The 22,338-nt window shown below is 35.6% G+C and overlaps 1 protein-coding gene and 2 long non-coding RNA genes across 3 annotated transcripts; all 3 read left to right on the top strand.

The window, feature by feature from the left end:
• Window positions 1-3,007: 3,007 nt before the first annotated feature.
• On the top strand, window positions 3,008-9,177 carry LOC149691709 (uncharacterized). The gene is made up of 4 exons (XR_016383437.1): window positions 3,008-3,098; window positions 3,182-3,370; window positions 6,566-7,318; window positions 7,384-9,177. It is a non-coding gene; the product is annotated as an uncharacterized LOC149691709 (long non-coding RNA).
• An 8,151-nt stretch (window positions 9,178-17,328) lies between these two features.
• RtcB (RtcB RNA ligase) lies at window positions 17,329-19,729 on the top strand. Its single transcript, XM_089869078.1, has 5 exons — window positions 17,329-17,553; window positions 17,617-17,763; window positions 17,822-18,395; window positions 18,894-19,258; window positions 19,330-19,729. Exons 1-5 carry the CDS (start codon window positions 17,461-17,463, stop codon window positions 19,666-19,668), a joined length of 1,518 nt encoding a protein of 505 aa, XP_089725204.1. The 5' UTR covers window positions 17,329-17,460; the 3' UTR covers window positions 19,669-19,729.
• Window positions 19,730-20,385: 656 nt separating this feature from the next.
• On the top strand, window positions 20,386-20,657 carry LOC149691707 (uncharacterized). Its single transcript, XR_016383436.1, has 2 exons — window positions 20,386-20,488; window positions 20,544-20,657. It is a non-coding gene; the product is annotated as an uncharacterized LOC149691707 (long non-coding RNA).
• The last annotated feature ends 1,681 nt before the right edge of the window (window positions 20,658-22,338 follow it).

Genomic DNA, 22,338 nt, shown 5'->3' with positions numbered 1-22,338 from the left:
TTCAAGCTTTAATGATCCCAAACGCCCCCGGGGTCAAATTATAGGGAGCAATACCTTTCTTTTTTCTTTAAATAAACGTAAGTTTGTAATTACTTTTAAATTAAATGAAGTCAATTATTCATTAGAAATATATTTAGAAACATTAGAACGGGGGTCGCCAGTTTGAAATTAAGGCCCCCTCCCCAACTACCCCTGCGATGTACTGGTATAGTGTACAAAAGTTACACACCACATCGAGCTACGAGTTAAGCCTTGCTTTAGATTTAAAATTTTAACCTACACGTTCATTCCATAACTATTATTAAATATTTTTGATAAAACTAATTTAATACGAAATTATTAAAATTAAATTCATAATTACCATTAAAACGATCTCTAATTTCTGCTACAAGAAGGCTTAAACAAGGTCTTCAGTGTTTAATCAATGTGACAGACTAATCCGGCATCGTGACAATAGGCAAATGAGCAAAAAATGCGGGAAATGAATTTTTTACCGGGAAACCAATTTTTGCGGGAAAATTGAGCATATTACGTCACATGACATAGCGGTTAAAAAACAGCTGTTCCGGCTTTCAATACGACATAGCCCACTCCATCTCGCGCAACACGACCCAAGCTGCTTGCGATATAGAAGCCCGTTCAATCTGCCAAAAAGTGTGACTTTTCGATTATCGGCGGGAAGTTCGAAGGTACCCAAAATTAACACTAAGTTCTATGGGAGGAGGTAGGTTTTTTGGCCAGATCCTTTGTCCTAATCATCCAAATGATCTGAAATTTTAATGAGACGTGTGCTTTGACATGTTTTATAATACTATAAAGAATTCAAGCTTCTAAAGTGGATAGTTTTTTTTTTAATAAAATCATTTTCCAAAGTCAAAATGATGACTTCAGTGCTAAGACTGAATATATCTTCGGATCTACTGGTCCAATCCAAATGTCCTGAAATTTTAATGAGAGGTGTGCTACAATATATTCTATTATACTAAAAAGTATTCAAGCTTTTAGAATGAATATTGTTTTTAATAAAAATTAATTTCTAAATGCTAAAATATATTTATAACATTTTCTTGTGTGGAAATTGAAATTTGGGATTTAAATGCTACTTTAACGAAGATATTAGAACTTTAAATCAATCACTTGGTTTAATAAGTTTTTGTTTTATTTACATGGAAAATTAAAACTTAAAACTTGGAAAAGTTTTAGATTTATTAAGTAGCTGAATATAAAAAAACGGGGGAGCTGTATCATGTTTCAAAATAAAAACCAAATTTTCGAAAGAAACTTTTATTACATTAATGCTTATATTTTACAGTTTTTATTCTAAAAAATAGGAAAAACCATCTATGGCCAAGTACCAATATTCGTAGACTAACGTTTTAGGATTCATGCGTAAATCTGTGTAAAATAGGCCTTTTAAATGGTCTATTTCATGCTGTATAATTCGAGCTGGCCAGCCTCTAACTTGCCACGAAATAGGCTTCGCATTTTCATCTACGTAACATTAATAAATAAAAATTACCATGGGTCTAATCTACTCTTGAGGTTTAGTTTTGTACCTATTTAGTTTTACTTCAAGAAACCAAGGAGCGCTTTTGCTGTAACCTTTGAAGCTAGCGCACATCTCGGGAATACTAACCTTAGTATTATCATAAGTTTATAACTTATCTCCGAGATAAGTTATAAACTTATTGACCACTGTTCGCATCTCTCGCGATTGAACCATTTTAGGTGGAATTTCTGATAGCATTTTTGACGTGTATTGCAACCCGATTATTCTTACAGTAAGCCCTCTTTGCAGGGATACTAAACCTATAGCATCTTCTTTCTTCATTACAATTTTTATTTTACTAATTATCTAATTAAAAACAGGAATAATTGGGCCAAAAACAAACAAAGATTTTGGAATATCTTACACTTTTAATTTCAGAAATTTTATTTGATCTAGATCAACTGGAGTTGATTTTCCACGTAAAACTGGGTCCCCTGTAAAATTAATCAAGTTTCATAGGAATTAGTTTAATTATTATGATTTCAAGTTTCAACCTATTAGACAAACGTATTTATATTCTGGTTTTTCCAGCTGTAGGAATCATAAACTCCGGTACCACTGTTTAAAAGTGGAGAAAAGTGTTTTGGGCTGTTTAGAAGACATTATTAAATTATTATTAACTAAATTATTAATTATATTAGAAAATAGGAACAATATCATTGAAACGCACGCTCCCGCTATATTTTAAAGTCTGCTTAAAGGCCCGTTCAGACGACACTCTTTTTCTCGCTACGCTCGCTGTGCTGAGCTCATCAGATTTTCTGGCTTCACCAGCCTCTAGAAAATGCACTGTTCACACGCCCAAATTTTTCTCATTCTTGATCTTGGGAAAGCGAGAATTTTTTTTTTAAAATTCAATCTTTTTTCTCTCTTTGCTCGGCACAGCCAATAGAGTGCTTCCGAAAATGACATCACTCTTTGTTGTGTAGTCTGCTACTCTGTGGAAATGTGTTTTCACTAGTTCGAATCTCTTGAAATTTTAGTGATAAGAATATTGAAGGGTTTTAAAATATCGTGCAAAGTTTTCAAACGATTAGTTGTTTTCCTAAAAATTCATTAAATTTTTTTGCGCACAATCACAACCTATTTACTCATCTAGGAAATTTTTAAGAAAAGAACTATTCGTTTTAAAACTTTTCACGATAATTTAAAACCTTACAATTTACCTCTCACTAAAATTTCAAGAGATTCGAACTAGTGAAAACACATTTCCACAGAGTAGCAGACTACACAACAAAGAGTGATGTCATTTTCGGAAGCACTCAAATTTTTTCAACTTTTTTTCTCGCTTTCCCAAGATCAAGAATGAGAAAAATTTGGGCGTGTGAACAGTGCATTTTCTAGAGGCTGGTGAAGCCAGAAAATCTGATGAGCTCAGCACAGCGAGCGTAGTGAAAAAGAGTGTCGTCTGAACGGGCCTTAACCTTTACTTTTAGCAGCGCCATCTAGCGGTCCATGTTTGCAACCAATAAGGCTAATTTGTGTGGGCTATTTTTGGAGCGTTAGCCGTGGGAACTTGCCGCAGCGTTTTTCTGTGCGATCTTTTCTGGTAAATATTTTGATTTTATTTATATTTTAAGGGTTAATTTGTATTAAATACCAAATTTTTATTGCAACTGATCGGAAATTAAGCGTTGCAAGTGGAAAATTTATAGTTAACCGTGCCAAGTACGTTTGTTAATGACGACCAAGGCTTAGTTGCGGCGTTTGCACGTTGGCACTGGAATCTCTGACGACCAAGGCTTAGTATCCTGTGTATTTGGGTCGTTGGTCGAAAGCTGTTGCCTTTTTCTTCAGTGGTAGCTAAAGAAATCTATCCAGGTAAATATTTTATTTATATATTAAGGCTTAATTTAGATTAAATACCAAAGTTTTATTGCAACCGAATGGAAGATAAGCGTTTGCAAGTGAAAATAAGTGGAAATAAGTACTGGACACTGTCCAATAACATTTTAAAATGTCCCATAATATTTTTAAAAACTAAGGGGGATCACTGCCCAGTTTGACCAATAAATTTTCCCAAAGTTTTGATAGCTTGACCATGAACACGCGAAACTATTTTTGGACACTCAACTGGACAAGGTCCTATAAATTTTCTAGTCAAAGGAGTTAAAGTCGTTTTTGTCCCTTTTTTTGGATTATTGAGTCGTTCGGTGTTATTTATCTTTCGACCACAACGTTTAACGTAGTATATTTGTCTTATGACGGTTTAAACTCAAAAATAGCGAGATTACAGTTGATCAAACCCCAAAATCGTGGAGCTCGGTTAGCTCGCTCAACAAATGTTCAACTTATTATTTATAAATAATCCAATTCAAATGAATGTTTTTGTTTTTGATTTAAAACGACATCAATTACTTTGCATTCTGAGCTGTGCTCCAAAATGGTTTAGTTGAATTTCGCCGAAGACATTTTATGAGGTGACCTTTCCTTTGACTGGAAATACCTAAGGCCATAGATTGGGCTTAATTATGACATCGAACCTTAAAATATCTTTTAAATCGGTCATCTCTTAAAACATTTCCTTTCAAGTGGCCCTTTTTTATAGCTTTATTTGCCCCTTTTTAGTCACTTTTTGCTTACTATTTCTAAATTAATTAGTCACTTGTTCAACTAAAATTGATCGTATGAGTGAGTATCAGCCCTGCGTTCACAAACACACCCCCTCCATAGGAATAGGAATACCCAACTTTGAAGGAACTATCTCAGGTTCTACTAGAGATACTGGGATGTCCTTTGAGTGTGTTATAGTCATATTTGCCCCCCCCCCCCACCCATCGAACCGTACTAAAGACTTGGGTTTAAGACAAACAGGGGTCCAGTAACTAAGCAAAGCGTTCACAAACACACCCCCTCCATAGGAATAGGATTACACCCAACTTTGAGGGAACTATCCCAGGTTCTACTAGAGATACTTGGATGTCCTTTGAGAGTGTTATAGTCCAATTTGCCCCCCCCACCCATCTAACCGTAATAAAGACTTGGGTTTAAGACAAACAGGGGTCCAGTAATTAAGCGAAGCGTTCACAAACACACCCCGTCCATAGGAATAGGATTACACCCAACTTTGAAGGCTCATAAATCTGGATCTACTAGAGATACTGGGATGTCCTTTGAGTGTGTTATAGTCCTATTTGCCCCCCCCCACCCATCGAACCGTACTAAAGACTTGGGTTTAAGACAAACAGGGGTCCAGTAATTAAGCGAAGCGTTCACAAACACACCCCGTCCATAGTAATAGGATTACACCCAACTTTGAAGGAACTATCCTAGGTTCTACTAGAGATACTGGGATGTCCTTTGAGTGTGTTATAGTCCTATTTGCCCCCCCCCCACCCATCAAACCGTACTAAAGCCTTGGGTTTAAGACAAACGGGGGCCCAGTAATTAAGCGAAGCGTTCACAAACACACCCCCTCCATAGGAATAGGATTACACCCAACTTTGAAGGCTCATAAATCTGGATCTACTAGAGATACTTGGATGTCCTTTGAGTGTGTTATAGTCCTATTTGCCCCCCCATCTAACCGTACTAAAGACTTGGGTTTAAGACGAACAGGGGTCCAGTAATTAAGCGAAGCGTTCACAAACACACCCCCTCCATAGGAATAGGATTACACCCAACTTTGAAGGAACTATCTCAGGTTCTACTAGAGATACTGGGATGTCCTTTGAGTGTGTTGTAGTCATATTTGCCCCCCCCCCACCCATCGAACCGTACTAAAGACTTGGGTTTAAGACAAACAGGGGTCCAGTAATTAAGCGAAGCGTTCACAAACACACCCCTTCCATAGGAATAGGATTACACCCAACTTTGAGGGAACTATCCCAGGTTCTACTAGAGATACTTGGATGTCCTTTGAGTGTGTTATAGTCCTATTTGCCCCCCCCCACCCATCGAACCGTACTAAAGACTTGGGTTTAAGGCAAACAGGGGTCCAGTAATTAAGCGAAGCGTTCACAAACACACCCCCTCCATAGGAATAGGATTACACCCAACTTTGAAGGAACTGTCTCAGGTTCTACTAGAGATACTGGGATGTCCTTTGAGTGTGTTATAGTCCATTTTGCCCCCCCCCACCCATCGAACCGTACTAAAGACTTGGGTTTAAGACAAACAGGGGTCCAGTAATTAAGCGAAGCGTTCACAAACACACCCCTTCCATAGGAATAGGATTACACCCAACTTTGAGGGAACTATCCCAGGTTCTACTTGGATGTCCTTTGAGAGTGTTATAGTCCTATTTGCCCCCCCCCCCACCCATCGAACCGTACTAAAGACTTGGGTTTAAGACAAACAGGGGCCCAGTAATTAAGCGAAACGTTCACAAACACACCATCCATAGGAATGCGATTACACCCAACTTTGAAGGCTCGTTACCCTGGTTCTACTAGAGATACGGGCATGTCCTTTTATTATATATTATAGTTCTATTTGCCACCCCCCCCCCAACCAAACATACTAAAGACTTGGGATTAAGACAAACAGGGGCCGAGTAATGAAGCAAAATGTTCACAAACATACCCCCTCTATAGGAATAGGATTACACCTACTTTGGAGGCTCATAACTCTGGTTCTACTAGAGATACGCGGATTTTTGCACACTCTAGCGGACAATGTCCTATAAATTTTCTAGTCAAAGGAGGGGTCACGGGACACATGTCCTATAAGAAATTTAATGGCGCACAGTATTCATGATTCACATTTATGTCACACTTATTCAAAATATTTGAAATAAATCTTATTAAATGTTTCTAATTAATTGCACATTGCATTTATTCCTGGTTTTACTATTCAATCTTTTAGTCGGTTTAAAAGTAATTCAAAGTGATTGTTTAATTGACAAATATTTCAAGACTGACCCTAAACCGTATTAATATTTATCTTTATAGTTATGTTAAATGATTTATTTGAAAGTGGAATTAATGTTATTCAAAATGCTTGTGCCATTTAAGCTGATAATTAATTTTAATTTTGTATTAGATTGTTTGAATTGAACAGATTTTATTTTTTTAGCTATCATCCGTTTCCAAAGGAGCAATTTATCGTTGGATTCTAGGATCAATTACTATTTATTTGGCATATAATGGCAGCGCGATATGAATTCAGGTCTACACTTTGATTTTATGTGTTGAAAGGGAATCTCATTAGGAAAACAATTTAGACAGCGTGTGAAGCGTTTTAGGCACTTAATGCGTAGCAATAATTAAATCTTATTATTATAAATATATTACCCCTATGTAATTATCAGGGTACTTAGTTTATTATTCTATTTATTTTTAGAAGGGAAGGGCTTGCCTGTTATTTTTAGGGATTGTTTTTTGTGCCAGGACATAAATAAATTACTTGATTATGGAATAGGTGAAAACTGGTCCTAGCCCTCCCTTTTAAGAATAATGAACGTAATTAGAATTTTAAGGGTGAGATTCCCTTTGTGGTATTAAGGTATCTAGTTTATGGTTTTAATTATAAAGATTTTTAGAGGAAAAAGCTTTTGGCAACTCGTTGAGGGACTTTTGTAGGAGATAAATAAATTTCTGATTTATGTTTAAGGTAGAAGGTTGCTAATACGCTTTGTCCTTTAAAAGTAATCACGATTTTAAGCGGGTGTAAGGCGAGGCTTGGGTTTTACGGTATTATTTTTCTATTAAGGTATTTAGTTGAATGTTACGCGTCTGCCATTTATGCCCAAATAAAAGTAATTTGTCTTATGCCGGAACATTTTGCGTTACATCATGCGAGAGTACTCGAGTGGATTTTCGTATTAAGGTAATTAATTTCAAGTTATTCGTGTGCCTATTTTACAAATACTAATTCGAATTTTTCTTGCGCAGGAGGAATTGGACGTCTGCGAGTGGACTTTCATTGGAAATCCCATGCTAAGGACGACGTTTCCTGGTTTTGGGGGCTCCACAGCGGGCTTTAGTTTAAATTTAGTAATTCCCGAGTTGAACAGGGACTTGTTAAATTTAAATTGGGCTCGCAAGGCTTACCTTGGGGGTGGTAGCTCAAGTTTAAATCTAAAGTTTCGATATTGGGGAAGGAACAAAAATAGTCGAAAAACACTTAGGGTAGTTTTTTTGACCTTTTTTATGCATTTTTTACTGTTTTTTTAATAATTTTTTTATTTTTTAATAAATTTTTCATAAAAAATTAATTTTTTTTGTAAAAAAATTTTTTTTAACGTGTTTTTTGTTGTATTTTATTAAAAAATAAGCCTAAAAGGGGTCAAAAAACCCCCCCCTAAGTCCAGACATTAAAAAATTGAAGCCAAGTCTAGTATCGTAAAAATTTAAAGAAAAGAAAGAACGAGGTTTAAGGCAAAATTTATTCAATAAGAAACAAAAAAAACCAAGTGTTTACAAAAATTTCGAACAAAAAAAATTATTAAAGAGTTACATAAGTTAAAGTTTGAACGCGAAAAAATAATAAGTAGTTACATATAAAATGGCAAGCAAAAAAACTAAAATAAGTGGTTACATGTAAAATTTTCAAGTAAAGAAGTTGAATTTTGTGTCTTCTAGCTTCGATGATTTTCTCCGTAACTTCGACTCGAATGTTGAGAGAGATTGCCAAATCCGGAAAAAGACATCGTGTAACGGAATCCAACAAAGCTTGTCATCGGGAATGATACATAGCAAGTCCAGAACAGCGGAAGTCATCGTGCAACGCCAATCCAACAAAGGATGTCATCAGGAATGATAAGTCTCGGAATCGCCAGTTATCGGAAAAGATACATCATGTAATGACCAGGGACAGAAAAATCGAAGAATATCAGCTGCATCTATAAATGAAAACATATTAATAACACATCTTAAACCATTGCCTACTTTTGGGCGATCCTTAATTAAAAAACTGGCTACTAAATTTAGAGAGAAAGACCAATTTCCACCCCTAATTAAAGAAAGGTTGACTACCCTGATTCCCATCCTTAAATAAATGCTCTGGCTAACTAATTACTTCCCATAATTGGATAGAAAATAATTTTAGGAAAACTTGCCTTTTAATTTTAAATTAAATAACGTAGTTTAAATAATCTAACACATCCCCTAAATTAATTTTAGGAAAACCTTTCATTTATTTAAATTAAATTGCGTCCCCCTTTTAATAGCTTAATAACTTAAAATATCCCCTAAATTAAATTAAAACTATTGCCAAAGGTAGAACCCATAAATAAAAACTTTAGTCGGAATGGGACAAGGCTTAACTTAGGCTTAGAGCAACTGTCCACGTGTCTTAAAATTATCTCTGCGGAACTTGATTTTAGAAACTGTCGCTTTATCTCTAAATTAATAATAGCCCCTAAACTTGTATTTAGAAAACCCGCTATTTATTTATTTTAAAACTATTCCCACTGACAGACCCCGTAAATAACTAGGTTTTAAATGGGAAAAGGCTTAATTTAGGCTTAGGGCAACTGGCCTCGTGTTCTAAAATTTTCTCGGCGCGATCTGATTTCCGAAAATCTGTTGCCTTATATCTAAATTAATTACGTACCCCGCTTAATAGCTTATAATAATAGGCCCTAAACTAATTATTAAGGGATTCTCTCTTGTCCAGCATCTCGTTGTAAAATTTTATTTGTGGTACTTGATTTTTATAAATAAATAAAATTCACTAACATTTAACACAGCGTAATTAATTTAAAAACTTGAAATAAAATAAATAATTTAAAGGGGGCTAGATGAGTTTGGATTATTATAAAGTTAGGCTTACGGACTGTTAAAGCACCACGAGGCCAAGCAATGGCCACCAAGTACGTTGAAGAGCTTCGAATTCAGCTTGCATCCTCGGGAAGAACGATCAGCGAAATGGCGGAACGATCAAGAATCAACTTCAAAGGCCGGGGTCACGATCAGCTGCGACTTTCCTCGACGGCTCACGGGAACGAATGAACTGGATGACCCGTATCGATCAGCTGAGCGGGAGATGTTTTTCCAAGCGACTTTCCTCGACGGCTTCCAGGCATCAAATGAGCCGGCTGACTCCGAACGGTCAACTAAGTAAATTTCCAACGTTGCGGTGGCGCTAAAAGCTCCTATGCGCGGACTCGGGTGCGCCATATCCCAGGCATGAAATTCAAATAGCTGAACACCGCTAGGCCTACTATATGAATGATCGCTAGGCCTAAATGAATGAAGGCTAGGTAAACTGAATGGACAATCATTACCTATTACCATTAACATCTGTCGTGACGTCACAAGTCAATTACCTCGTTGACGTCATAGCTGACGTCACCGGATATGACGTCATAGGTGACGTCACCGGATATGACGTCATAGGTGACGTCACCGGATATGACGTCATAACACGTCACCGGATATGACGTCATGACACGTCACCGGATATGACGTCATTGATCACGTCATCGGATTTGACGTCATTGGTCACGTCACCGGATATTACGTCGTTGGCCACGTCACCGGATATGACGTCATAGCAAAAATTTACCATGCTTTAGATGTCAGTAAATACGTAACTACGTACACAGCGCCCCTAGCGGCAATTTATGAACTATCTATTGCTTACACGAATGTCTAGCAGAATTTTATCATGTTTTAGATGTCAGTAAATACGTAACTACGTACACAGCGCCCCTAGCGGCAATTGGCCTTATTCCTGATCAACGCCACCGAGGCGTAGCGGTGACTTTTGGAACTATAATAATACGGTAGCCAATTACAGGTGGCGGTGGAGTCGATGGACTCTGATGGAGATCTGTTATTTTCTATGTTTTGATTATTACCGCTTCAACTTCAAAAAAACATGTTTTAACTAACTATTATTAACCTAATAATCTCCAAATAGACCAAAATCGAATGAAAACTTACTCCGAAAGTCTTATTTCATAATATTAGACAGAATAAGAAAGGTGAAATCAACTTTTAATACTTTCGAAACCATATCGCTCGTTAAGCCTTGGCTATTCACATGATTCAGAAAGATCAACAAAACATAGAAAATAACAGATCTCCATCAGAGTCCATCGACTCCACCGCCACTTCTAATTGGCTACCGTATTATTATAGTTCCAAAAGTCGCCGCTACGCCTCGGTGGCGTTGATCAGGAATAAGGCCAATTTATGAACTATCTATTGCTTACACGAATGTCTAGCAGAATTTTATCATGTTTTAGATGTCAGTAAATACGTAACTACGTACACAGCGCCCCTAGCGGCAATTTATGAACTATCTATTGCTTACACGAATGTCTAGCAGAATTTTATCATGTTTTAGATGTCAGTAAATACGTAACTACGTATACAGCGCCCCTAGTGGCAAATGTGTTAATGCTTAATTATCCGTTAATATTAATAATAATAATAACCCATAGCCCCTAAGTAACCCCAAATCCCTATCCCGTTTAAAATCACTAACGAGTTTTTAGTGAGTAGCCCCTCGATAATTACTCGTAATCCAGACGCAACCTTTAATGCGTTCACTACCACACACATAAGCAAACACACAGTTATGTAACCAGCACTAGTTAAAGCATTAGTTTGTTTGTTTTACGTGGCTGCTACGACACGCTTCAGTGCAATGCACTTCAAATAAAATTATTCATTATAACTTTGAAACTGTATTCACAATATTCATACTCGACTGACGGCTCTACTATGTTGGGCAAGCACTTTAATCATACTCTAATTCAGAGGTATGAAGCGAGTTTCTATACCTTAGTCACTAAATATAATTAGTAAGCTTACAAGTAAAAATAAATTTATCAGGCAGACTTATAAATATTAATGCAATATTTTATTTCGAAATATATTCCATCAGATACATTCGGATTTCATATAAATTTGTAATTAAAATACTTTTCAAAAATGTGGTAATCGTTCATTATAACTTTGTTTAAAGTCTTTTATTCTTTTTATTATTCGACGCCATAACTGAAATATATTCCATCAGATACATTCGGATTTAATAAAAATTTGTAATTAAAATACTTTGGTTAAAGTCTTTTATTCTTTTTATTATTTCACACCATAACTATAATTAATAAGCTTACAAATAGAAATACTTTTATCAAATAATATTTTATAAATATTAATGCAAGTTTTTATTTTGAAATATATTTCATTGATACATTAGATTTTATTAAAAAAGATTAATAATGAAAATAATAATAAACGCGTAACTTCCGAGTGTTGAGTCCAGGTACTGAAAATAATAAGAAAATTTCTATTATTAAAAATTTTTAATCGGTATAGAATTTCCACGGTTTCACCACGCTAATATCTTGCTGAGCATTACGGTGGAAAACGAGGTTGTTAGGGTGGAAAACCAGGGTATTTGGGTGACAAAACGCAAAACGTGGCATTATGCTTTTGCGTCCAGATCGGAAGTGCGTAAAGTCACTGAGGCCAGAATGCGCGAGTGTTTAGCCCCTCGGTGACACTATAAACTACTTCAATCTCACTATTAAATTATACATTGTCGATGGGTTCGACATTTACGCGAAATCCCGTACGCTTCTCGCGAAATCTTTCAAGAAAAAATTAATAAATAACAAAATCAAAGAGGAAATTCCGAAATCTTTGGCGAAATCAATGAAGAACTCACAAAATATTTGCGAAATCACGAAATTCCGTACGCTTTTTTTTGGGAATGTCGGACCCCTCGTATATTGTACTTGGTAGGCCTCAAAAAATAAACATTTACAGCTTAGAAAGAAATACCAATATGGCTACAAGGAATGAATTGCCAGGAACGTTTGAAACAACACCGATCATCTGCAATTATAACAAATAAATGAATTAGTTCTTCCATGATAGAACTAAACAGAAATATTCAATTAATTTGCTTGAATCGGCAAATAATTACGCTTCAACAAACAAAAGTTAAACAAGATTAGAGCCCCATCGATTGTAAGGCTCCATCCATCAAGAACATTCTTTGGTATAAGTATTAGTTACCCTTAATCCCCATCCATTTTAAATCACCAATGAATCCCTATCACTTTTAAAAGCATCAATAAAATTCACCAATGAAAGAAAATCCTCATTAGTGAATAACCCCTTGACGCGCTGCTTTTAACAGTGCTAAAAGAATTACCGGGAACCACTAAATAACCCTTATTCCCAATCCTTTTTAAATAGCGAGTAGCCCCTCGATGCGCTACATTCAACGTTTCTAAAATCATTACACGCAACCCTTAAGTAAACCTTACAAAAATAACCTTTTAAAATCACTAACACAATTCCCCAATGAGTGAAAATTACAATTAGTGAGTAGCTCCTCTTACAGTGCTAAGATGATTACCCGTAACCTCTAAGCTCTAAGTATACCTTAATCCCAATTCCGTTAAAAATCGACGAGTTTCAAGTGATTTGCACCTCGACGATTAACCATAATCCAGATTACCCCTAATCCTCATCCATTTTGAATCACCAATGAATCCCTAACCCTTTTAAAAGCATCAATGAAAATCACCAATGAATCCCTAACCCTTTTAAAAGCATCAATGAAAATCGCCAATGAATCCCTATTCCTTTTAAAAGCATCAATGAAAATCACCAATGAATCCCTAACCCTTTTAAAAGCATCAATGAAAATCACCAATGAATCCCTAACCCTTTTAAAAGCATCAATGAAAATCACCAATGAATCCCTAACCCTTTTAAAAGTATCAATTAAAATCACCAATGAATCCCTAACCCTTTTAAAAGCATCAATTAAAATCACCAATGAATCCCTAACCCTTTTAAAAGCATCAATTAAAATCACCAATGAATCCCTAACCCTTTTAAAAGCATCAATTAAAATCACCAATGAATCCCTAACCCTTTTAAAAGCATCAATTAAAATCACCAATGCAGTGGCATCGCTAGGCCTTTTTGGCCCCCCCCCCCCAAATTCCAAACTTAGCCCACCCAAAATAATCCGTAAACCCTACCAAAACATTGCTGTTAGCAACCTAAAATTCTGTAGTAATATATAAAAAATTATAATGATAGATTCGTTAAGTTCCATGCAGAGATGAATTTCAATATCAAACAGTACAATTTTGAAGAAAAGAACAGAGGGAGACCAGTAAAATATTTCGTGTTCTTTCGAAGGGAGTCCCAATAGTGTGGACTAAAAGCTAACCAAAACTAAAAATAAACTTAAGACGAGTGAAAATCCTTCATAATCGGTTCCGTAGTCTTTATCAATAAAAGGTTGTATATCTTTAAAATACGAATAATTTCACGTTGACACAAGGTCTACACAGTTTCCAATGAACCAATTATGCTATTTTTTTATTAAGTTCTTATAATAACTAGTTTGCCCAGATTTAGCCCCCCCCCAAATTTCAAACCCTAGCGACGCTACTGCACCAATGAATCCATAAACCTTCTAAAAGCATCAATTAAAATCACCAATGAATCCCTAACCCTTTTAAAAGCATCATAGAAAATCACCAATAAATTCCTAACCTTTTTCAAAGCATCAATGAAAATCACCAATATATGAAAATTTTCATTAGTGCACAGCCCCTCGACGCCTTTAAAAGTGCTAAAATGATTACCCGTAACATCTAACTTTCCTTTAATAGAGGAACAAAGTTTTCGTGATTATTCCCTCGATGACTTACCTTTAACAGTGTTAAAATTATTACGTACTTAACGCTCAATTAATACACGCACAGAAAGTTTTAGTTCACAACATAGACTTATGCCCACGCATACTTATTGCATCTTATAAATTTTTAACATTGACTTATATTCAGGATCATTTGAAAGAGAAAGAATTCGGTAAAACACCCAGACTACATGAGTTCTTTCTTTGTGTAAATTCCGAAGTTTTGGTTTTATAGAAAGTTGTTCGGTTCTTAGAATATTCAGGGCTTAAAAGGTGAGAAATTTTAAAGAGAGTATGAAGTTTCCCATATGACAAATTTGTGAGTTCATAAAAGACATACAGATATTACTGTTTGTTCATTAATTTTCTCACAGTGCATCCGCATTTTACTGTCATAGATAAATCATAATCCTCTCTCCTTTAAAATCACAATAAATGAAAAATATCACAGTAACTCAATTTATCCCTTTTCACTCTAAGCGTGTTCATTAATATGTGCAGAGTATATAGCACTGTTATAGACAAATCATAATCCTCTCCCTTTGAAAATCACCAATCCCACTTTTCACTCTCCCTTTAAAAAGGTACTTCTTCAGACCAAGTCAAACCATAAGTTTATCATGCCTCTAAGTACACAAATACGGGTTACAACTGGGCATCTTCCGCAGGCTACTGTGACATCAGAACTCGTATAGCGCTAAAGTCCGAAGAGAGAAAATTTTGAAATTTCGGTCGCGGTGCAGCCACCAAGCGGTTGAGACGATTTCTAAATGGGTCACATGATAAAAAATCATCCAATGGAATAAAGGAGATTTTTACGTTTCGTATAGGCAGGCATTGGGGGGGGGGGGAACGAATTTTATTTAAGCAACCCCAAATCCCTCTCTCTCTCTCGTGAGATAGAAGCGGTTTCAGCCCTGAAACATTCTAAAAGGGATAAAAGAAACGCTAGGCTAGGCAGTACAATTTTGTATTGAAGTTGAGGTGATAAATGATACGGAGAGAGTATAGGGTACGTTTCATTAAAGGGAGCCAGACAAACACTTTTGCCATAGGAGTAGCAGCCATTTCTTTACTTAGAGGCATTATAAACTTATGGTCAAACTTATACCCCATCGTTAGATGTACATCAAACGATGTGTCTAAAAATACTTTAGCATACTTTCTCTTACTTGAGATTAACATACTTTCTCTTACTTGAGAAGTATTATTATTATTACTGAAAGCTAATGTAGAGTTAAATCGAGTCTTACCTTTCATGATGGGAGGAGGATGGGGGGGATGAAGAGAAACGTCCAAAACGCGGGTTCCATCTCTTTAGATGGTTACTTAAAAAGTGAAAGAACATGTAAAGGATCAAAATTAAACATGCCCGTCTTTTCACAAACTAAATGAAGAAATACATTTTTTAAATAAATTTTTGGGACCCTTTTACAAACTGAAAGAGCTTACCTTCCTCGATACACAGATATTAATAATCTACACCTAGATTAGACGTGAATACAACTGAACAATAATTTGTAATTAATTGAACTCAAAAATTGACTTTTTATCCTTATCATTTATCTACTCTTCTTTGTTTTTTAAATTAAGTAATATTTTCGATAAATACAGTTTTGAACTAAAATTGCGTTTACATAGTAAAGTTTATTTGGTAGAAACACAAGGGTTCTTCTGAACTTTCCCAAAATAACTGTGTTTTATGCTTTAGAGAATCAGGGATAGATTTAATTTTAGAAGTAGGAATGGAGAACGGTTAGTATTTACTTCAGTCCGACTCATAGCCCGGTATAGAGTCCTTCCCTCCAACACGTAACGAAAGTTCAAATTATCTTATTGGCTTTCTTAAACTACGTTTTGATAACTTTGCTGACGGGAACGGCGAAAAATACTTCAAAGCAGAGGGGGATAATAGAAGAAGTATGACACTGTATCCTCTTAATACTTTAGTTATGTAACGTCATTCTTCCCAGACTCACCCTTTTCATTTGCTCATCTGCTCATCTAACTACAGATGGGCATCGCACCGTAAGGTGACTTCTATATCTGTTTGGTACTAAATTCTCAGCAATAAACAATTTTGACATTAGAAATTAATTTATTCATTCTAAAAGCTTGAATCCTTTTTAGTATAATAGAATGGATTGTAACACACCTCTCATTAAAATTTCAGGACATTTAGACCAGTAGATCCGAAGATATATTCAGTCTTATCACTGAAGCCATCATTTTTACTTTGGAAAATAATTTTTTTAAAAAAACCTATCCACTCTAGAAGCTTGAATTCTTTAAAGTACATTAAAACACGTCAAAACACATGTCTCATTAACATTTCAGGTCATTTGGATGAATAGGACAAAGGATTTGGCCAAAAAACCTACCTCCTCCCGTAGAACTTACTGTTAATTTTGGGTTCCTTTGAATTTTCATCAAAAGTCGGGAAAATGAAATTCTTTGATCGATCTTCTGTAGCGCGAGATCGAGTGGGCTATGAAGAAACGCTATATACCGTTGCCTACGTTAATCAAGGCCTGTGCGCGGCGCCGATTTTAATTTTTATTTTATTTTATTAAGTTGCCAAATTCTCTCACCTGAGGGCCTATTAGCTGGACCTAAATAATTTGAAATGTTTATTTCCTTGCGCTTGCAATTTTAAATACTCATTTTCGCGCTATCAATGAAATCTCGCGGTAAAATAGGGAGAAAATAAGAAGTCTCGTTTCTAAAAAGTCCCCCTTTCGAAACTATCGTGCACAGGCCTTGATTAACGTAGGCAACGCATAGCAGTGTTGCCAATGTGTGGGAAATTTCCCACATCGTGGGAAATTTTGGTAAGGTTTTAGGCTCTGTGGGACAAAGGTAATTTTTTTTCCAAAATCGGTCAAATGTGGGAATTTTCCTGTTTAAGTGTTAATAGTGCAGACTTTGCACTTAAAATTATTGCATTTTCGGTGATTTTAAATTTTTCGCTGGAAAAAAGTAGCAAATTTTGATAATTTTAAAGCTTTATAGCGTTTTGGCACTTTTGTACATATTGTCAAAGCCATGCGCAGTGATATTCCATATTAAACCTAGTAGGAAAAAATAGTACAGATAAATAAGACTGTAACTTTTCTACCATATTTTAGCTGGGGGCGGGGCTAAAAAGGGGGTGTGGGAAATGTGGGAAATTTTTCAAATGGAATTGGGAAAATCCACTTTCAAACATTGGCAACACTGACGCATAGACGTACGTTAAATTAGAATACTATAATATTTGTATGCGAAACGTGTTTGTTGACGCTTCGTTTCATCATATTGCTTACTCTGTAATTAATCAATAATTTATATAAGTAAAAATTAAAATGGTTCGTTCGTATCAAGAAGAGTTAAAGTTCCTAGAGAAAATCAACCCTGTAAAATGGAGAATCAAGAAGGGATTTGTACCAAACATGAATGTAATATAGACAACCATTTCAATTATAAAATTAAGTAGTTAAATCGGCACGCTTTAATATCAGGTTGAGGGTGTATTCTACGTCAACGAAGCTTTAGAGAAACTTATGTTTGAAGAACTACGAAATTCATGTCGTCCTGGTATGGTTGGTGGCTTCTTACCAGGGATGAAACAAATTGGCAACGTTGCGGCTCTACCTGGCATTGTTGGGGTAAGTTTCCTTTATAGTCTAATTAATATAACGCTTGTAACGTATTTTGAAAACGAAGGCATCAATTGGTCTTCCCGATGTTCATTCTGGTTACGGGTTTGCCATTGGAAACATGGCTGCATTTGATATGGACGACCCAAACTCTATTGTTTCCCCTGGTGGAGTAGGTTTTGATATAAACTGCGGTGTCAGACTCTTACGAACGAACCTAATGGAACGAGACGTGTCCCCGATCAAAGAACAACTAGCGCAAAGTCTATTTGATCACATCCCAGTTGGTGTTGGTTCAAAAGGAATTATTCCCATGAATGCTAGAGATCTGGAAGAAGCTTTAGAGATGGGGATGGACTGGTCCTTAAGGGAAGGTTACGCGTGGGCGGAAGATAAAGAACATTGTGAAGAATACGGAAGAATGTTGAACGCTGATCCTTCCAAAGTTTCCATGAAGGCAAAGAAACGGGGGTTACCTCAATTGGGAACATTGGGAGCTGGCAATCATTACGCTGAGATTCAAGTTGTCGAGGAGATTTTTGATAAGAATAACGCTAGTAAAATGGGGATTGAACGTAAGGGACAAGTTTGCGTTATGATTCACAGTGGAAGTCGCGGGTTTGGTCATCAAGTAGCGACTGGTAATTAGTTTTACACCTATAGAGCTATCTCAGAAGCCTTAGTGTGACGTCACCCATGCTATTTGCCCATAGAACCAAAGCGGTACCAAACATGGCCGCCCACTGCCAAAGCTAAGCCCGTGACGTTTTACCTAGCCACTGACGTCACAACTGAGATAGATCTATTGAGCTATCTCAGAAGCCTTAGTGTGACGTCACCCATGCTATTTGCCCATAGAACCAAAGCGGTACCAAACATGGCCGCCCACTGCCAAAGCTAAGCCCGTGACGTTTTACCTAGCCACTGACGTCACAACTGAGATAGATCTATTGAGCTATCTCAGAAGCCTTAGTGTGACGTCACCCATGCCATTTGCCCATAGAACCAAAACGGTACCAAACATGGCCGCCCACAGCCAAAGCTAAGCCCGTGACGTTTTACCTAGGCACTAACGTCACAACTGAGATAGCTCTATACTAATCAACTTTAATTAGTAATTAATTAGGTGTTAATTGCAGACGCTTTAGTTGCCATGGAAAAAGCCATGAAAAGAGACAAAATAGAAGTTAACGATCGACAATTAGCTTGCGCGAGAATTAACTCCGAAGAGGGCCAAAATTACTTAAAGTCCATGTCCGCGGCTGGCAACTTTGCGTGGGTTAATCGCAGTAGTATGACGTTTTTGACGCGTCAAGCATTTGCAAAAGCTTTCAAAATGTCGCCGGATGATTTAGACATGCACGTTATTTATGACGTATCCCATAACATTGCCAAAATGGAGGAACATATTGTTGATGGAAAGATGAAGAGACTTTTAGTTCATCGTAAAGGTTCCACCCGAGCCTTCCCACCTCACCATCCTTTGATTCCTGTTGACTACCAGGTCAATATCAATATCAACAACAAAACGCTGTCAAATTTTTATTTAAACTGACAACCCCCTTTTCCCTTTAGGTTACTGGACAACCAGTTTTAATTGGTGGTACAATGGGTACTTGTAGCTACGTTTTAACCGGTACTGAAAAAGGAATGATTGACACATTTGGAACCACTTGTCACGGTGCCGGTCGAGCTTTATCTCGCGCCAAATCCCGTCGTAATCTCGATTATACCGATGTCCTAGAAAAATTAGCCGAACAAAATATATCAATTAGAGTTGCCTCACCTAAATTAGTTATGGAAGAAGCTCCGGAATCTTACAAAAACGTCACGGATGTTGTTAATACTTGTCACGAAGCTGGCATCAGCAAGAAATGTATTAAATTGAGACCAATCGCAGTTATTAAAGGCTAAAATGTAAAACAATATTAATATGAATAAAATCTGGATTAATATTTAATTTATTATGCATTAATTTGAATATTTTATTTCTTTTTTTTTTTTCTTTTCTTTTGTTTTAAATAACACTAAATTAAATTTGTTTTTGTCGTCTTTTTTTGTTACACTTTGTTTTTTAAAGTTCCCCAAGATAAATTCATCACTCGAGGAAAATAAATTTCATTTCTTTTAAGAATAGGATTACGATATATACATTTTTTTAAATTACTTTCTCGTAAAACACATAGCACACTTTTTCGAGAAATTATGTTTTAGGGTAATTAGGAGCAACGAGGGGAAAGATTTTATAGAGAGAGAGAGAGAGATATATGAAAGACATTTCACACACGCGAAGAAACATTCGTTTTGACTTTAGAGAGAGAGAGAAAACGAAAGGAGGAATTTAAGAGAGAAATTTGTTATTTGATCTTACTACGCTACAAAAAGGTATATTTTTTCTTTTTAGGATTATTTTTTCTTTTTAGGATTATTTTTCTTTTAGGATTAAGGATTAAGGAAGACATCAAATTGGTTTGTTTTTTAGTTAATTAGTTTAAAGTTTTTTTTTTTTTTAAATAAATGGTTTTGTTTTATAATAAAAATAAGAACTTTTTGTTTTAAGTTTAAAAAAATTAATAAAGTTATTAAATTTTATAAAAAAATAAAAGTTTAAAAAGGAACAATTAAGGTTTGATAAGTTTTAAGTATTTCATATTTAAAAGCTGGGCTGTGTATTATTAATTTTTAGGATGTTATAGTGAAAATATCGCTTCAATTCTGATGGAAATCGTTTCAGGCAGATGTTTTTGATAAGAACAAATCAGCTTCAATTCTGATGGAAATCGTTTCAGGCAGATGTTTTTGATAAGAACAAATCAGATCGCTAAACGATTCTTATTGGTTCTATAAACTCTTCTGTCAAGAGTTCGGGCAGATGACTTTTTTGCAAGAACCAATTAGATCGCTTGACGATTCTTATTGGTTCTATAAACTCTTCTGCCAAGAGTTCAGGCAGATGTCTTTTATACAAGAACCAATGAGATCGCTTAATGATTCTTATTGGTTCTTATAAACTCTTCTGCCAAGAGTTCAGGCAGATGTCTTTCTTGCAAGAGCCTATGAGATCGCTTGACGATTCTTATTGGTTCTATAAACTCTTCTGTCAAGAGTTCGGGCAGATGACTTTTTTTGCAAGAACCAATTAGATCGCTAAACGATTCTTATTGGTTCTATAAACTCTTCTGCCAAGAGTTCGAGCAGATGACTTCTTTGCAAGAACCAATGAGATCGCTAAACGATTCTTATTGGTTCTATAAACTCTTCTGCCAAGAGTTCAGGCAGATGTCTTTTTTGCAAGAACCAATTAGATCGCTAAACGATTCTTATTGGTTCTATAAACTCTTCTGCCAAGAGTTCAGGCAGATGTCTTTTTTGCAAGAACCAATTAGATCGCTAAACGATTCTTATTGGTTCTATAAACTCTTCTGCCAAGAGTTCAGGCAGATGTCTTTTTTGCAAGAACCAATGAGATCACTAAACGATTCTTATTGGTTCTACAAACTCTTCTGTCAAGGGTTAAAGCCATATTTGAGGCAGATGGGTTTTTACAAGAACCAATTAGATGTCTAAACGATCTTATTGGTTCTATAAACTCTTCTGCCACCAAGAGTTAAGCCATAAAACGACACAATCAGGATCAAGGCAATATTTTTGTGTGAAATTGGCGGCATTCATTCCAAATATAAATGTAGTTTTTGTGATAAGTCTTTGGGCACATTTTTCTTGGTTAGATTTTAACCTGGCGTGAACGATTAATTTTCTCAAGACAAGTGCGTAACATTTTTTGTCACCATTTGTGTTTGTTATTTTCTTTATAATAATAAATTTTGCGTTTTATCATGTAAACATCAAAACTCTTGAAATAAGAGACATTTAAAAATTGTACACTATATAAAACATTTAGTTGTTTTTTATCAATAGACTATCAATTTTAAACCACTATAAGCGTAAATATATATAATTTGTTTTTTTTTGGGAATGTGGTTATATATAGTTAGTGCTCTAAAATTTGATTTTTTTGTTTACTTGGTTTAAATTCGGAATTAATAATTAACGTTTACAAAGCTCCTCTAAAAATTTTCATATTCTTACTTCAAGAGTTTTTTTTTTCCTTTTAATTGTATTTAAATTTAATTTTTTTTTGCTTTATCACTCCTGCCTTTATGGTATAACCAGCGTAAAAGTTAATTATCTTTTGATATATGGCAACGTATACTTACTTTGTTTAAAATAGACCAGCTCGTTAATAATTTCTCGGTATTAAAATTTTGTATATTATTAAAGTGCCTATTTCTTTCGGTTTTAAATTACTCTGCAAATTAATTAACGATAATTATTTTTCTTTTCTTAATTTCTTATTATATAACGAGACACGAAAATATATTTAAGGATGGCACTTTTCCTCAACAATTTTAATATTCTTTTTTTTTTTATAATACTGTATAGAGCCAATCGGCAACGGCAATTAGATAAAAATGCCGTTAATTACGTTTTAAACTAAAAGTGACACAACTGGGGTGGGGGGGGGGATAATTAAATGCATTTAATGAGGTAATGGTATTCATTCGTAACATAGAAATAAACAAT

Source organism: Phalangium opilio, unplaced genomic scaffold, assembly GCF_054372755.1.
Source record: "Phalangium opilio isolate 3A_F unplaced genomic scaffold, DU_Popi_V2 ptg000025l_1, whole genome shotgun sequence".
Taxonomy (NCBI): Eukaryota; Metazoa; Arthropoda; class Arachnida; order Opiliones; family Phalangiidae; genus Phalangium; species Phalangium opilio.
Note: the sequence above shows the minus strand (reverse complement) of the source record. Positions and strands in the feature narration are given on the sequence as shown.

Excerpts from the sequence above, each read along its gene's own strand:
- RtcB (XM_089869078.1), top strand. The coding sequence starts at position 17,461 with ATGGTTCGTTCGTATCAAGAAGAGTTAAAGTTCCTAGAGAAAATCAAC. Across the intron at positions 17,764-17,821 it reads CTCTACCTGGCATTGTTGGG|GCATCAATTGGTCTTCCCGA; the intron begins GTAAGTTTCCTT and ends TTGAAAACGAAG. Across the intron at positions 18,396-18,893 it reads TGGTCATCAAGTAGCGACTG|ACGCTTTAGTTGCCATGGAA; the intron begins GTAATTAGTTTT and ends TGTTAATTGCAG.